This window comes from Neoarius graeffei, chromosome 22 (assembly GCF_027579695.1).
Source record: "Neoarius graeffei isolate fNeoGra1 chromosome 22, fNeoGra1.pri, whole genome shotgun sequence".
In the NCBI taxonomy this organism is placed as follows: Eukaryota; Metazoa; Chordata; class Actinopteri; order Siluriformes; family Ariidae; genus Neoarius; species Neoarius graeffei.
The window spans coordinates 51,761,066-51,779,098 of record NC_083590.1 but is presented as its reverse complement, the minus strand read 5'-3'; the positions used below and the strand labels follow the sequence as shown (position 1 = coordinate 51,779,098).

The 18,033-nt window shown below is 46.6% G+C and overlaps 1 protein-coding gene across 1 annotated transcript in view; it reads right to left on the bottom strand.

The window, feature by feature from the left end:
• Positions 1–18,033, bottom strand: part of LOC132870328 (sodium/potassium-transporting ATPase subunit alpha-3-like) — a 127,262-nt gene that overhangs the window by 18,169 nt on the left and 91,060 nt on the right. Inside the window, exons 12-16 of the mRNA XM_060903960.1 lie at positions 12,284–12,434; positions 11,480–11,648; positions 10,467–10,621; positions 10,076–10,199; positions 7,809–7,954 (exon numbers count right to left, since the gene is read on the bottom strand). Coding sequence (XP_060759943.1) covers positions 7,809–7,954; positions 10,076–10,199; positions 10,467–10,621; positions 11,480–11,648; positions 12,284–12,434 — 745 coding nt within the window. The remainder of the gene's footprint in view (positions 1–7,808; positions 7,955–10,075; positions 10,200–10,466; positions 10,622–11,479; positions 11,649–12,283; positions 12,435–18,033) is intronic.

Genomic DNA, 18,033 nt, shown 5'->3' with positions numbered 1-18,033 from the left:
CGGTTAGGCATGGCTGGCTTTTATTCGACATTGGATCTAACAAAGGGCTCCCTCATGTTTGTGTTACCTTCTGGCTCTCCCTTTTAGTTATGCTGCCATCGTTAGTCTTGCCGGAGTCCCCGCTTGCACTCTATGCAAAATGTATACTATTTTTAACCTTTAGGTGACCATGGGCAAATCTAGCAATCTGTGTTCTCTCTCTCTCTCTCTCTCCCTCTGCCAGTCTGTCTCTCTCAAGTTACAGGTCAATCCTGAGACATGAGTGATGCTGACCTCTCCTGCTCTTTGGACATTCCTGATCCATCCTGATGCCCTACTTCTGGCTGGAGTCTCATCACATCACTCCTGTGGAGGATGGCCCCATAATGCACAGTCAAAAGACACACTTGGAAGATGGCCCTGGACACTTACAGTTTTGCTATGATTGTGGAGGACTAGAATTAATATGATAACTTTAGGACTGCCCCTCCTAGTTTGTGTGCTTGAATGATCCTAGGAGGATCCAATGTTGTCGGGGGCATTATGCCCCTGTCAGGGTTTCCCAAGGCAGACAGGTCCTAGGTGACAGGCCAGACCAAGAACAGTTCACCAAAACCCTTACAGAGAAACAACCAAGGACCGTGACGTCGCCCGGTATGGCGCAGCCGGGGCCCCACCCTGGAGCCAAGCCCAGGGTTGGGGCTTGTATGCAAGCGCTTGGTGGCCGGGCCTTTGCCCATGGGGCCCGGCCAGGCTCAGCCCGAAGAGGTGACGTGGGCCCGACCTCCTGTGGGTTCACCACCCACAGAGGTAGCAGTAAGGGACTGGTGCAGTGTGGATTGGGTGGCAGTCGAAGGCAGGGGCCTTGACGACCTGATCCCCGGACACAGCGGCTAGCTGTTGGGACATGGAATGTCACTTCGTTGGGGGGGAAAGAGCCTGAGCTTGTGCGGGAGGTTGAGAGGTACCGGCTAGAGATAGTCGGGCTCACCTCCACGCACAGCTTGGGCTCTGGAACCCAGCTCCTCGAGAGGGGCTGGACTCTCCACTTCTCTGGAGTCGCCCATGGTGAGCGGCGGCGGGCTGGTGTGGGCTTGCGTATAGCTCCCCAGCTCAGCCGCCATGTGTTGGAGTTTACCCCAGTGAACGAGAGGGTCGCCTCTCTGCGCCTTCGGATTGGGGAGAGGGCTCTTGCTGCTGTTTGTGCCTACGGGCCGAATAGCAGTATAGAGTATCCGGCCTTCTTGGAGTCCCTGGGAGAGGTACTGAGGGGTGCTCAGACTGGGGACTCCATTGTGCTACTGGGAGACTTCAATGCTCACGTGGGTGATGACAGTGACACCTGGAGGGGCGTGGTTGGGAGGAACGGCCTCCCCGATTTGAAACCGAGTGGTGTTTTGTTATTGGACTTCTGTGCTAGTCATGGTTTGTCCATAACGAACACCATGTTCGAGCATAGGGGTGTCCATAAGTGAACGTGGCACCAGGACACCTTAGGTCGGAGGTCGATGATAGACTTTGTTGTCATTTCATCTGATCTCTGGCCCTATGTCTTGGACACTCGGGTGAAGAGAGGGGCTGAGCTGTCAACTGATCACCACCTGGTGGTGAGTTGGATCCGCTGGCAGAGGAGGAAGCTGGACAGACCTGGCAGGCCCAAACGTATAGTGAGGGTCTGCTGGGAACATCTGGCTGAGTACTCTGTTGGGGAGGTCTTTAACTCCCACCTCTGGGAGAGCTTTTCCCAGCTTCCGAGGGAGGTGGGGGACATTGAGTCTGAGTGGACCATGTTCTCTACCTCCATTGTGGATGCAGCTCTTCGGAGCTGTGGCCGCAAGGTCTCGGGTGCCTGTTGTGGCGGCAATCCCCGAACCCGGTAGTGGACACCAGAAGTAAGGGATGCCGTCAAGCTGAAGGAGTCCTATCGGGCCATGTTGACCTCCGGGACTCCTGAGGCAGCTGACGGGTATCGGCAGGCCAGGCGTGCTGCAGCTCGGGCAGTTGCGGAGGCAAAAACTCAGAACTGGGAGGAGTTCGGGGAGGCCATGGAGAAGGACTATCGGTCGGCCTCGAAGAAATTCTGGCAAACCGTCCGGCGCCTCAGGAGGGGGAAGCAGTACTCTGCCAACACTGTTTACAGTGCGGGTGAGGAGCTGTTGACCTTGACTGGGGACATTGTCGGGCGGTGGAAGGAATATTTTGAGGATCTCCTCAATCCCACTGTCATGTCTTCCATTGAGGAGACTGAGCCTGATGACTCAGAGGTGGACTCGTCCATTACCCAATCCGAAGTCACTGAGGTGGTTTGCAAGCTCCTCGGTGGCAAGGCACCAGGGGTGGATGAGATCCGCCCTGAGTATCTCAAGTCTCTGGATGTTGTGGGGCTGTCTTGGTTGACACGCCTCTGCAACATTGCATGGTGGTCGGGGACAGTGCCTCTGGAGTGGCAGACTGGGGTGGTGGTCCCTCTTTTTAAGAAAGGGGACCGGAGAGTGTACTCCAATTATAGGGGAATCTCACTTCTCAGCCTCCCAGGGAAGGTTTACTCCAGGGTACTGGAGAGGAGAATTCGACCGATAGTCGAACCTCGGATCCAGGAGGAACAATGCGGTTTTCGTCCTGGTCGCAGAACACTGGACCAGCTCTATACCCTTCATAGGGTGCTCGAGGGTTCATGGGAGTTTGCGCAACCAGTCCACATGTGCTTTGTGGATCTGGAGAAGGCATTCGACCGTGTCCCCCGCGGTATTCTGTGGGGGGTGTTTCGGGAGTATGGGGTTCGGGGCTCTTTGCTAAAGGCTGTCCGGTCCCTGTACGAACAGAGCAAGAGTCTGGTTCGCATTGCCGGCAGTAAGTCAGACCTGTTCCCAGTGCATGTTGGACTCCAGCAGGGCTGCCCTTTGTCACCGGTTCTGTTCATAATTTTTATAGACAGAATTTCTAGGCGCAGCCAGGGGCCGGAAGGAATCCTGTTTGGGAACCACAGGATTTCATCTCTGCTTTTTGCAGATGTTGTCCTGTTGGCTTCTTCAAACCAGGACCTTCAGCATGCACTGGGGCGGTTTGCAGTCAAGTGTGAAGCGGCTGGGATGAGAATCAGCACCTCCAAGTCCGAGGCCACGGTTCTCGACTGGAAAAGGGTGGCTTGCCCTCTTCTGGTTGGTGGAGAAGTCCTGCCTCAAGTGGAGGAGTTTAAGTATCTCAGGATCTTGTTCACGAGTGAGGGAAGGATGGAGCGTGAGATCAACAGGCGGATCGGTGCAGCCTCCGCAGTGATGCGGTCGCTTTACCGGTCCGTCGTGGTGAAGAAGGAGCTGAGCCAAAAGGCGAAGCTCTCAATTTACCAGTCGATCTACGTTCCGACTCTCACCTATGGTCATGAGCTTTGGGTAATGACCAAAAGAACAAGATCACGGATACAAGCGGCCGAAATGAGTTTCCTTCACAGGGTGGCTGGGCGCTCCCTTAGAGATAGGGTGAGAAGCACAGTCACTCGGGAGGAGCTCGGAGTAGAGCCGCTGCTCCTCCACATCGAGAGGAATCAGCTGAGGTGGCTTGGGCATCTTTTTCGGATGCCTCCTGGATGCCTCCCTGGGGAGGTGTTCCAGGCATGTCCCCCTGGGAGGAGGCCCCGGGGAAGACCCAGGACACATTGGAGGGACTATGTCTCTCAGCTGGCCTGGGAACGCCTCGGTGTTCTTCCCGAGGAGCTGGCCGAGGTGTCTGGGGAAAGGGAAGTTTGGGCTTCCATGCTTAGACTGCTGCCTCCACGACCCGGTCCCGGATAAAGCGGAAGAAGACGAGACGAGACGAGACTTTAGGACTGCAGTTGTCATGAACGGTTTTGCAGTCAAGTCTCCATCAAAGAACAGTTGATAACATTACCAAAATAGACTTCATACTAAAACTATAATGAATTTCATGGTTACAAAATTGTACTCCGTGACTACATAGGACACAGTTATAGAAGAAAGTTATTTATGAATATCATGTTATCTGTTCAACCAAATGAGGATAGGTTCCCTTTTGAGTCTGGCTCCTCTCAAGGATTCTTCCTCTTGTCGTTTGAGGGAGTTTTTCCTTGCCACCATCTGAGGCGCTTCCATCTTGCTGATACCATTCGACAGAAGCGCCTCAGATGGTTTGGCCACGTCCAGAGGAACAACACCTGGTTGAGTCGTATATACACCCTGGAAGTCGATGGACATAGGCCACCTGGGTGACCTAGAAAAAGCTGGAGTGAGGTGCTGAAGGGAGACCTGAAGGCGTTGGGACTGACCCCGGGCGATGCATATGATAGAGGGTTGTGGAGGAGCAAAACCATGCAACATCATACCCGCAGTTCAGTGGTCCAGTGACGTAAAATGGATAGTGAGTGAGTGAGTGACCATCACCTCAGGCTTGCTCATCAGGGATAAATAAATTTATTAGGGATAAAATTAGTTCATATGTTTAAAGCTTTTATTTTTCTGTCAAGCTGCTTTGCGACAATATCTGTTGTTAAAAACCTGATACAAATAAACTGACTTGACTTGATATTGGCAGATCTCAATTTGGTTGACATCAATTTGTGACTCTACCATTTGGGTTGTTTGGGGCCCCAGCAATATTTCAGCAGCTCATGGACAGAATGCTCCATCCCCACAGTGCGTTTACTGCTGACATTGAGATTATCATGTATGGTAATGACTAGTAATGGCATTTACAACATCTAAGGGCTGTCCTGAGGTTGCTGAGGCATGCAGGACTCATGGAAAACCTGAAGAGATGTGCGATTGGGTGGGTAGAAGTATGGTATCTGTGCTTCCACTTGGATCATGGGCAGGTGTGTCCCCAAATTGATAAGACTGTAGCGATTGCGGCCTGCTCGAGACTTAAGACCAAAAAGGGGTGAGGCACTTTCTGGGGCTGGCTGGCTATTATAGGTGGTTTGTGCTTAATTTTTTGGACATCATCAGCCTGCTGACTGACCTCAACTAAAAGGGGGCACCAGATCCGGTCCAGTGGACAGAGCCGTGTGAACAGGCTTTTGCACAGGTTAAAGCGTTTTTGTATAGAGGCCTGCTGTTGCATTCTCCTGACTTTTGTTTTGCAGACCGATGTGTCAGACAGAGGATTGGAGGCCGTTTTGTCCCAGGTGTTGGAGGGGGAGGAGAACCCGGTGGTGTACATCAGCTGTAAGCTCTCGATGTGAAAGTCTAAATACAGCACCATTGAGAAAGAGTGTGTGGCTATCAAGTGAGCAGTCCTCACTATCCGGTACTACCTGCTCCTTCACCCTCTGTTCTGATCATGCCGCCCTCCAGTGGCTCTACCGCATTAAGGATGCCAACATGTGGATAGTTGGTGCTTACCCGGTGAAATGTAATTGAATTGTCTTGGCCAGCCCTAAGGGTCCCATCTGCATCTCATCATTGCTGAGGAGTGTGCTCCCATCACTCAATCAAGCATCCAGCCAGAGCAGGTCATGATATTTTTTAACCATATTAACATGCCATTGTTGTGTATTATGCCTGATGTCAAGACTCTCGTCTCTGCGAGCCTACCACACAGACTTAATACTTGTGTCATTTTTAGGGCATACCTAACAATCCGTGTTTTCTCTCCCTCCCCCCCCCCAATCTGTCCCTCTGAGTTACATGTTGGTCCTGAGATTGAGATGCTGACCTCTTCTGCCCCTCGGACCTGCTTGAGCCATCCTGGTGCCCTGTGAGGGACAAAATTAGCTCATGTTTTAAGTCGTTCAAATTCTGTAAAGCTGCTTTGCGACGATGTTTATTGTTAAAAGCGCTTTACAAATAAACTTGACTTGACTTAGTGCTTTAGCCCTTCAAGTTCGAGGTGATCCACAGGCCGGGGGCCCAGATGGTCTCTCCCACCGGGGGGGCAGCACAGACAGCTCCCCAGTCTGAGTCAGGCAGTAGGGGGATGTGGTCAAGCAACAGCTGTGAACAGTGAGGAGTCAGGTTGAACCAGCAAGTAACATATAATGAGTTACACCTGTGTCAACTTACTGGTTGTCTATTAATGCATCTCTGTGTGTCTTTCAGATAGCTGGTAAACAGAGACAGAGCTGTTTCACCCCGTTGTGTGTACGCGCGCACACTGTTCTAATGTGGTAGAAGTAAAATCACTGAAAAGTGAAAACAGCACGAAATAAAAGTACACACCTCTATTGTGAAGCCTGCCTCCCAGTTCCTTATCTACCCCGGCATAAAAATTGTCACAATGACCTCTGTATATATGTATCTTATTATATTTTATTATATGACTTTTATCTTTCTTATGTGTTTAAACTTTAGGCACTTTTATCATCTATATATAAACAACCACATTACTTGAATATGATATCACTATAATGTTAATGCTAATCTTTGCAAATCTTTGCTAATCCTAACAGGCCACCATACATCCTGTGGGTGGAGCTTTGAGTTTTGGGAACATGGGCAGGAATGGGGCCAGGCTCAAGAAGTAAAAAAATTAATTCAAATGCAGTGTGGCCAATTTAATGACTTTGTCACTAGATTTAGTTTATTTGTTTACCTTCCTGAGAGACTAAAAATCTTACTTAGCTAAACACTAAACATTCTTACTTGACTAAACACAAATTTGGTGACTTCTCACAACTTTTGCATCCTCCTTTTGCATACAACTTTTGTTATTGAGCAACAGCAAAAATCACTTTTCATCAGTTTGTGAATGATTTAATCTAGCAACATTTCAGAGAGCCAATAGTGACTGGTGCTATTTTTTGGTGACATTATTCAAATGGTGACCATATCTACTTAGCTACCTTACCTGGTCTATGGTACATTCAGACCAAACATGGAGAGAGCATCAAAGCTCTCCAGAAGTCATTCATTTTCTATGTGAGCCAGAATCTCATGGTGATGAGCAGGGGCATGATTGTGGGCAGTGTATTTTGGGTGATGGGGCGTCAGAATAAAGTTGAAGTCCAAGCAACTTCATGGTAATGAGCTATGACTCAGTTTGGTGACAACCAATCAGAATTTAGAAATGCTCTGCTCGACAGAATACTAAAGAACACTGTTGTGAAAATTTTGGTTCTGTTCAAAATGTTCCCAAATACAATGGAGGAGAAATTAATAATTGCGGTGGTGAGTTTCCCCATTATTTATGATGTGTCCCTGTTTGCAGCACTATGTATAGGCAACATTTTTGCTTTTGAACACTTGTTTTTAAATTCATTTGTGTTTTAATTCACTGGCCCAAAACAACACTGATTTGACCAGTTACAGTAATTAGCCACTAAATTTTAATCAGGACAAGGACCACAGTTACTTTAATGAAAATTACACACAATGTTAATTAAAGACCAAGGCTAGTAAACATAGTGTATAAAATGCATGCTGAAATTTTACTCATCACTTAACATCAACACAAAAGTCATACCACACAAATGGCTTTTAATTAGTCTGTCATTAATGTACTTTCTTACCAAATACATCATAATTGTTCAGTGTTACAGATTTAACTTAAAAATGGTGAAATACTTTTTTGCCATTAATCAACTATAATGATGAAGTAAAAACATTCGATCCATGGCCAAAGGACTCCAAAAAAGTGACAAGGTCTGAATACTTTCTGAACTCACAGTATGTTATTGTTGATAAAACTGACTGTATAACAGCATTAGTTTTTCATAACTAATTAAATAAAAACTGATGCTAATAGACTCCTGGTTTCAGACCTCATTATATGAATGAAACGACTAGACTGAAAAGCTGTGTCTGGAACATCAGAGAAATCTTTACATGAGTACAGTATGGCACAATTCAATACTCTTCTGTGTTTTATAGATAACTAACCCATTGTTGTCCGTAGCTGTCCTCTAGGTCATTGTTGGACCGATCATCCCAGTTAAGCCGAATGCCCACCAGCACGGATGGCAAGAAACCATTCTCAGCCATGATCACAAAGTAGGCAAAGAAACCTCCAAGAGCCTGAATCATCCCTACGTAGCGAAAGACAGCGAGAATGCTGCATTAGTATAAATGTCAATGCTAGTGATCTCTTACATCAGTAATCAATTATTCCAAAAGAGAACAGAGTGCAGGACCTTCTTCCCACCTAATCACAATGCTGATACTGTAACTGTGGCATGGATGTTTAAGATGCTTCATTAATATTAAAGGCAGCAAAAAACATCTTAGCAATTTGATATTTTTAAATCAATTTCTTATTTATTTCTTAAATTCATATTTCTACCACCTTGACTGTATAGACTTTCAAGGGTAGAGCCAGGAGTAGACCACAAGTAAATTTAATGATAGGTTAATAATAATAAGTTCAATTTATATAGCGCCTTTCACAAACCCAAGGACGCTTTACAAAGGAGTCCCCCCCCCCAAAAAAAAAAAAGCCACACTAAGAAGAGTAGTGTGAGGTAAAGAGAAAAGTTTTCAAGTTAGCTTTGAAGGAAGAGAGAGTGGAACAGTCATGAAGCAATTGTGGTAATGAATTCCAAAGTTTAGGAGCAGCAACACTGAATGATCTGCCACCCATAGATGCCAGTTTAAAATGTGGGACAGTCAAAAGTCCACAGACAGAAGATCTGAGGGAGCGGGAGGGACAGTACAAATGAATTAGCTCACAGAGATAGGAAGGGGCGAAACCATGAAGAGCTTTATAGGTTAAAAGCAAGATTTTGTATTTAATCTGAGAAATAACTGGCAACCAGTGCAGTTGCTGTAAAACAGGAGTAATGTGAGCAGTGCGCTTGGTGAGTATGAGAACTCTAGCTGCTGAGTTTTGGATGTACTGCAGGCGATTGAGCAATGTGGCAGGGAGACCATAAAAGAGAGAACTGCAATAGTCAAGACAAGAAAAAATAAATGCATTGACCAACATTTTGGCATCAGTTTCCAAGAGAAGAGGGTGGAGACGTGCACTATTGCAGAGGTGAAAGAAAGCATTCTTAGTAATTAGTTTAAAATGGGGTTCAAACATAAGAGTGGAGTCAAAGAGAACTCCAAGGTTTTTTATAACTTGGGAAGGACTAATAGACACACCATCAACATCAATAGTGAAAATAGGTTGAAGCTTTGACTTTAAAATCAGGTCAGAGCTACACTGCACTGCATTGCAGTTCAGTGTAGCGCAGTATAGTTCAGTGCAGTATAGTGCAGTGTGGTGCATTGCAGTGTAGTATATTGATTGCAATGTAGTGGAGGTGCTATATAAGTTGAACTTATTATTATTATTATTAGCGGAGCTCCCAGCGGAGCACCATACCTAAGAAAAAACGGTAAACCCATCGAGTCGATTTTTTGTGGTTTGTCCATGTACGTGTACCACCAGTCATACACACCGCCTAGTGGCCAGTGTTAGTAATTACCAGTCATACACACCGCCTAGTGGCCAGTGTTAGTAATTACCAGTCATACACACCACCTAGTGGCCAGTGTTAGTAATTACCAGTCATACACACTGCCTAGTGGCCAGTGTTAGTAATTACCAGTCATACAAACCGCCTAGTGGCCAGTGTTAGTAATTACCAGTCATACAAACCGCCTAGTGGCCAGTGTTTGTAATTACCAGTCATACACACCACCTAGTGGCCAGTGTTAGTAATTACCAGTCATACACACAGCCTATGTAGTGGTTAGCGCTGTCGCCTCACAGCAAGAAGGTCTGGGTTTGAGCCCCGTGGCCGGCGAGGGCCTTTCTGTACGGAGTTTGCATGTTCTCCCCGTGTCTGGGTGGGTTTCCTCCGGGTGCTCCGGTTTCCCCCACAGTCCAAAGACATGCAGATTAGGTTAACTGGTGACTCTAAATTGACCGTAGGTGTGAATGTGAGTGTGAATGGTTGTCTGTGTCTATGTGTCAGCCCTGTGATGACCTGGCGACTTGTCCAGGGTGTAACCCGCCTTTCGCCCGTAGTCAGCTGGGATAGGCTCCAGCTTGCCTGCGACCCTGTAGAACAGGATAAAGCGGCTAGAGATAATGAGATGAGATAAGACTGTGATGATGATAATGAGATGAGATAAGCAGTGCAGTGCATTATAATGTAGTGCGGTGTAATGTAGTGCATTGCAGCGTAGTATAGTACACTGTAGTGTAGTTGTGTACTAACCAATCTGTCCATAGGCAATGCTGATGAGCCGCTCATTAACCAGCTTGTCTCTCAGAGGGTTACGGGGTTGGCGCTTCATGATGTCACTCTCTGCTGCTTCATAGGCCAAGGAGATGGCAGGCACCTGGAAAAGCAGACACACTGTTCAATAAACAATGGTATGTTGAAGTAAGGGAAACTTCAAAAAGTGGAACTGGAACCTTTTGGTTAGAATTCCTTTTGGAAATCTGTGTTTTTGTTTGTATGTAATGATCTGTGTGTGTGTGTGTGTGTGTGTGTGTGTGTGTGTGTGTGTGTGTGTGTGTGTGTTTGCTCAAATGCTGCATGTGCTGTATACTGAGTATTCTGTATTTGTATGTGTGTGTTGTAACTGTGGGCATGTGTGTCTTACCATGTCAGTACCCAGGTCAATACACAGAATGGTGATGGTCCCAAGAGGAAGAGGAATGTTAACCAAGATGAAGAACAGAAAGGGAGTGATTTCAGGAATGTTACTTGTCAAGGTGTAAGCAATTGATTTCTTTAGATTATCAAAGATCAGACGCCCTGCACACATAAAACAAATAAAAACACAAACACATTCATTAGTACACTTTCAGGATCACAGTAAAAATGTGTTAAAACCGTAACATTCCACCTTGCTCTCCCCCTCTGACCCCAACCCCTCTCTCTCCCTCTTGGACCACAACCCCTCACTCTCCCTCTCTGGCCCCAGCCCCTCACTCTCCCTCTCTGACCCCAGCCCCTCACTCTCCCTCTCTGACCCCAGCCCCTCACTCTCCCCCTCTGACCCCAGCCCCTCACTCTCCCCCTCTGATCCTAACCCTTCTTTCCCTCAGACCCTAACCCCTCTCTCTCTCTCTCTCTCCCTCTTGGATCACAACCCCTCTCTCTCCCTCTCGGACCACAACCTCTCTCTGACCCTAACCCCCCATCTCCGACCCCTCTCCGTCTCTGACCCTAACCTCTTGCTCTCCCCTCTCTGACCCTAAACCATTTCTGACCCTAACCCCCATCTCCCCCCTCTCTGACCCCAACCCCTCCCTCTCCCTCTCTGACCTCAACCCCTCTGTCTCCCTCTGACCACAGCTCCTCTCTCCCCTCTCTGATCCTGTCCCTAACCCTTCTCTTCCTCTGACCCTAACCTCTCTCCAGCTCTAACCCCTCTGTCTCTCTCTCTCCTTCTGACCCTAACCCCCCCTCTCCCTCTCTGACCTCAACTCCTCTCTCCCCCCTCTCAGACCCAAATCCCTCTATGACCCCAATGCCTCTTTCTCCATTCTCTGTCCCTAACCCCTCTCTCCCCCTCTTTGACCCAACCCTTCTCTCCCCTCTTTGACCCTAACCCCTCTCTCTCCCTTCTCTGACCCTAACCCCTCTCTCTCTCTTCCTTCCCTCTCTCACCCTCTTCCACACCAGTGACAATGGAAGCAAAGTTGTCATCTAGCAGAATCATGTCAGCTGCCTGCTTGGAAACATCTGAGCCTGAGATTCCCATGGCCACACCAATGTCTGCCTTCTTCAAAGCTGGAGAGTCGTTTACACCATCACCAGTCACAGCCACAATAGCACCCTGAGATATACAGAGATATGTTAAAAGGGCTGACTCACCCTTCCCAGAATCCAGTTCGTTGTTTTTGTTTTGAAAGCACGTGACCATTACTCTGCTAGCTTTCTGTGCAGCAAACCTCTGCAAATTCACTATTGGTGATCCCTTATGTGGAAGCCTTGGATAAAATATGCCTTGTTTTTCTTTCCTTCTGGTCCATTACAATGGAATATCCATACAAAACTGGAACGGATCATTCGAAAGAATTTAATTTAAATGCTTTCATTGTTTTTTGAATATCACTTGCATAGAAGATGGTGACTCACTACTTGATGCAGAGGCTTCTGAAAAGGGTGAGCCAGCCCCTTTATGACAATAAAGAGATAAAACTACCCTAAGAAAAGAATGTTAATTAAAACACTTTTTAATATGGAAATGTTAATGAAACCAAAGATGAATGTAAGTAGTTCAGAAAGCAATTCTAATTTATTTTATACTACAGGTTCAACGAAGTTTCTTTATTTATAATTATAACTAAAATAAGTATGAGAATAATAGTATATACTGTGAAAACAGAATAATAGTTTGGATTAGGGTTAAGATTAGCCAATATGTGGGTTGTTCTCATACATGACCTGTATGTGTGTTTGTGTGTGTACCTGTCTCTGGCAGCCCTCTACAATGATAAGCTTCTGTTGTGGGGAGGTCCTGGCAAAGACAATCTCGGTGTGGTTCTTCAAAACTTCGTCCATCTGGTCCTGGGTCAGATCCTTCAGATCCGAGCCATGGATCACGCATGCTTTGGCATCCCTGATAAAAAAGCAAAGCAAACAGAGATTTGTTTCATGTTTTTCCTGCTAACATTCACACAGGATGTTATATAACAAGTTTAGACAATATTGCTAACTACTTAATTTCAACTGCTTATGGATACCGTAAAAACTATAAATGATCAAAATGTACATCAATGAAATTACAAACCACATTTCAAGAAAAGTTGGGATATTTTCCAAAATGCAATAAAAACAATCTGTGATTTGTTAATTCATGTGAACATTTATTTAAATGAAAAAAGTACAAAGAAAAGATTTTCAATTGTTTTACTGAGCAACTTAATTGTATTTTGTAAATATAAATGAAGTTAGAATTTGATGCCTGCAACACACTCAAAAAAAAAAGTTTGGACAGAGGCATTATTACCATTGTGTTCCATCACCTTTCCTTTTAATAACACTTTTTAAAATCAGATGGAAACTGAGGAGACTAATTGTTGCAATTGGAATTTTTGTCCATTTTTGCTTGCTACAATGTGCCATACATTTTCAACAGGAGACAGATCTGGACTGTCAGCGGGCCAGTCAAGCACACACACTCTGTGCCTATGAAGCCATGCTGTTGTAGCCTGTACAGAATGAGGCCTGGCATTGTCCTGCTCGATTAAGCATGGGCTTCCTGGGAAGAGATGTGATGGCAATATAGCTCTCTCTAAAATCCCAATATACGCCTCCACATCAATGATACCATCACACACAAGCAACTCACCCATGCTGTAGGCACTGATGCCCCACCCCCATACCGTCACAGATACTGGCTTTTGTACCTCTCTCTGATAAACTGGATGGCTGTGTTCACCTTTGGCATGGAGAACTTGATGACTGGTTTTCCCCAAAACAAGCTGAAATGTGGACTCATCTGACCACAGCACATGTTTTGACTGTCTTTCAGTCCATCTTAGATGAGTTCGGGCCCAAAGAAATGGGCTGCATTTCTGCACAGAATTGATGAATGGGTTCCTCCTTGTTTAATACAGTTTCGGGTTGCATTTCTGGATGCAGCGGCAGACTGTGTGACGTGAATGATTTTCCAAAGTATTCCTGAACCCATGTGGCTGTATTTGTCACATTAGCATAAAAATGTCTCAGGCAGTGCCACCTGAGGGCTTGAAGGTCACACACATTCAACAGTGGCTTCTGACCTTGCCCTTTACCCACTGAGATGTTTCAGAATTCCCTAAATCTTTCACAATATTATGCACTGTAGAGTTTTTGAAAGACCTAAATTCTCTGTAATCTTGCATTGAGAAATGTTCTTTATGAATTGACTAACAATTCTCTCATGAATTTTGGTACAAAAGGGTGAGCCACAACCCCTCCTTGAATTGTTAATCGTGGTGGAGGAGTTTGAGTGCCTCAGTGATTCTAGGAGCTATGTTGTCAGGGGCATTTGCCCCTAGTAAGGTCTCCCAAGGCAAACAGGTCTTGGGTGAGAGATCAGATTAAGAGCAGTTTTGAAGACCCTTATGAGGAAAAGAACAAGGATCTGAGTGCCCTCACCTGTACCAGGAATACTGGGGCCTCACCCTGGAGCCAGGCCTAGCAGAGAAGCTTGTCGGTGAGCACCTGGTGTCCAGGCCTATGTCCGTGGGGCCCGGCCGGGCCCAGCCCGAATGAGCGACAGGGTACCACACTTATGTGGACCCACCACCCACTGGAAGGGCCGTAAGGGCCCAGTGCATTGTGGATTGGGTGGCAGCCAAAGACAGAGACCCTGGTGTACTGATCCCCAGCTGACAAAACTGGCTTTTGAGACATGGAATGTCACCTCTCTGGTGGGGAAGGAGCCTGAGCTTGTGCAGGAGGTTGAGAGGTACCAACTAGATATAGTTGGGCTCACCTCAACGCATGGCTTGGGCTCTGGAACCAATTTCCTGGAGAGGAGTTGGACTCTCTTCCAAGCTGGAGTTGCCAAGGGTGAGTGGCGCCGGGCAGGGGTGGGGCTATTGGTAGCCCCCCAGTTCAGCACGCTAACATCGGCATTCTCCCAGTGAATGAGAGGGTAGTTTCCCTGTGCCTTTGGGTTGTGGAACGGTCTCTGACCGTTATTCGTGCTTATGCACCAAGTGGTAATTCACAGTACCTGGCCTTCTTGGAGTCCTTGAGTGGGGTGCTAGACAGTGCACCGCAAGGGGACTCCATTGTTTTACTGGAGAACACCAGTGCTCACATGTGCAAATGACAGTAAGACCTGGAGGGGTGTGATTGGGAGGAATGGCCTGCCCAATATGAATCCGAGTGGTATTCTGTTGTTGGACTTCTGTGCCATGCACGGTTTATCCATAATGAACACCATGTTCGAGTATAAGGGTGTCCATAAGTGTACGTGGCATGAGGACACCCTAGGCCATAGATTGATGATCGACTTTGTAGTCGTTTCATCTCATCTGCGACCATACATCTTGGACACTCGGGTGAAGAGAGGAGTGGAGCTGTTAACTGATCACTACCTGGTGGTGAGCTGGATCAAATGGCAGGAGAGGTTGCCGGACAGACCTGGTAGTCCCAAGCATGTAGCGAGGGTATGCTGGGAACATCTGGTGAAGGCACCTGTCTGTCGAATCTTCAACTGCCACTTCTGGCAGAGCTTCAACTGCATACCAGGGGAGGATGGGGACATTGAGTCCAAATGGACCATGTTCCACACCTCCATTGCTGAGGTGGCCATATGGAGCTGTGGCTGCAAGGTTGTTGATGTCTGTCATGGCAGTAATCCCTGAAGCCGGTGGTGGAAACCTGTGGTGAGGGGAGCCATCAAGCTGAAAGAGTCCTATCAGGCTTGGTTAGTCTGTGGGTCTCCAGAGGCAGCTGACAGGTACCAACAGGCCAAGCAAAACACAGCTCTGGTGGTCGCTGAAGTAAAAACTCAGGTGTGGGAGGAGTTTGGTAAGGTCAAGGAAAGCGACTTTCAGTCGGCCTCGAGGAGACATTCGGTTCCTGTACGACAGGGACCGAATGCAGGAGTTTAATTTGCATTGCTGGCAGTAAGTCAGACTTGTTCCCGGTGCAGGTTGGACTCCACCAGGGTTGCCCTTTGTCACTGGTTCTGTTCATAACTTTTATGGACGGAATTTCTAGGTGCAGCCAAGGGGCGGAGGGTGTCCAGTTTAGTGGCCTCAGGATTGCGTCTCTGCTTTTTGCAGATGATGTGGTCCTGTTGGCCTCATCAATCTGTGACCTCCAGCAGACACTGGGACTGTTTGCAGCAGAGTGTGAAGCAGCTGGGATGAGGATCAGCACCTCCAAGTCCGAAGCCATGGTACTCACCCAGAAATGGGTGGAGTGCACACTTTGGGTCAGGGGGGAGTTGCTGCTTCAAGTGGAGGATTTTAAGTATCTTGGGGTCTTGTTCATGAGTGAGGGTAAGGGAGAGTGGGAGTTGGACACACAGATCGGGGCAGCGTCAGCAGTGCGGACACTAAACCCAGTCTGTTGTGGTAAAGAGAGAGCTGAGCCAAAAGGCAAAGCTCTCAATTTACTGGTCCATCTACGTTCCCGCCCTCAACACTTGATCATGAGTTATGGGTAGTGACTGAAAGAATGAGATCACAGACACAAGCAGTTGAAATGAGTTTTCTCTGCAGAGTGGCTGGGCTTTCCCTTAGAGATAGGGTGAGAAGCTTGGTCATTTGGGAAAGGCTCAGAGTAGAACCACTGCTCCTCCACATCGAAAGGAGTCAGTTGAGGTGGTTCGGGCACCTTGTTAGCATGCCCCCTGGATGTCTCTCAAGGAAGGCTCTCTGGGCATGCTCCACCGTGAGGAAACCCCAGGGCAGACCCAGGACATGCTGGAGAGATTACATCTCTCAGCTGGCCTGAGAATGCCTCAGTATTCTCCCAGAAGAGCTGGTGGAGGTGGCCAGGGAGAGGAAGGTCTGGGCAGCTCTGCTTAGGCTGTTACCCCCACAACACAGATAAGCAGTGGAAAATGGATGGATGGATGGATGGAAGGGTGAGCCACAACCCATCCTTGCTTGCAAGGACTGAGACTTTGGTCTATGCTCCTTTTATATCCAGTCATGTTAAGAATTAACCTGCTGATTGTGGAATCTTCCAAAATGGTGTTACTTGAAAATCCTATAAACTTTTCAGTCTTATTTTGCCTTTGTTTAAAATTTTTTTTAGTATGCTGCAGGTATCAAATTCTAATGTTGTTTATATGGGGTAGCTATGGCCTGAAGGTTAAAGAAGCAGCTTTGGGACCAAAGGGTCTCTGGTTCAATTCCCTGGATCAGGAGGTATGGCTGAAGTGCCTTTGAGCAAGGCACCTAACCCCAGGCTGCCTCCTGCTGTAGGTATGTCAAGGTCCTGTTGCATGTTGCTCTGGATAAGAATGCCTGTAATGTAATATTTACAAAATACAATTAAGTTATTGAAAATGTTTTCTTTGTACTTTTGTCAGTTAAATAAAAGTTCATGGGCATCACATATTTTTGTTTTTACTACGTTTTGAAAAATATCCCAACATTTCTGGAAATGGGGTTTATAATTTCCTAATTATTGACAACCTTCATGAAATTGAGCAAAACAGTACATAAAAATAATATGTAAATTTGAACTCTAACACACACACACATATATAATATTTTATATATCATATTTTGTGACACCAGCCCTGCAGACACTTGCAGAAGGATCTTGGTCCACCTCTGCATGTAGAACATTTACAGATGCTTTATATTCTTAGTTTTGTGCATGTGGAATTCCTCTTTCTAGAGACTGTGATAATTGAAAAAACATGATTTTGAGTTTTCTTAACCATTTCTGGGTTGGTCTGGAGTTATATTTGGCTCATGAACATGCTGAAAGCTTGATCTACAGTCAGGTCTGAACCACCAGGTAGAGGATTTCAATCAAATTTTGAGCTGAAATATCCTTTTACTTACTCATAGATACTTTACCATAAAATATCTATTAGACTTGAGCCGGATACTCGGCTGAAACGAGTATCCTGTACGGATAAAGCACTTTTGCCGAGTATTATACGAGTAATACGAGTCAATATCTGTGCTCGGCCTGAATGAAAATCCTCACACAGCGTCACAGCGCTCCTCCCTTACACACACTGCTCTGCTCACTCACACAGCATCACAGCACCCCTCCCCTACACACACCGCTCTGTTCACTCACACAGCGTCACAGCGCCCCTCCCCTACACACACACCGCTCTGCTCACTCACACAGCAGCCCTCCCCCACACACACTGCTCTGCTCACTCACACAGAGAACAGCTCTCTGTCTCTACCTCAGTCACTCAGGTGACGTTTCGGGTTTCTTCAGCTTCAAGTTTGTTTTTATTTCAGTTTGTACTTACTTATAACCAGTAGGGTTCTGGTAAACGTGGGTTCGTTCAGACGTGGTGCTTGGTAGAAAGCAACTCGCGTTGCGTCTCTGCCTGTCGGAGATTTTTTTTTCTTTTTTTAACCTTCGGTTAAAAACAGTTTTTTTGACTTCACGCATTGAGTGACACTTTCTTGCTGTAATTCATGTAAAAATAAAGGTAGTAGTGCTATAAGTATTACAGATTAAGCTACACACACACTCACTCTCTGCCGGTCATCAGAGTTTTTTTTTTT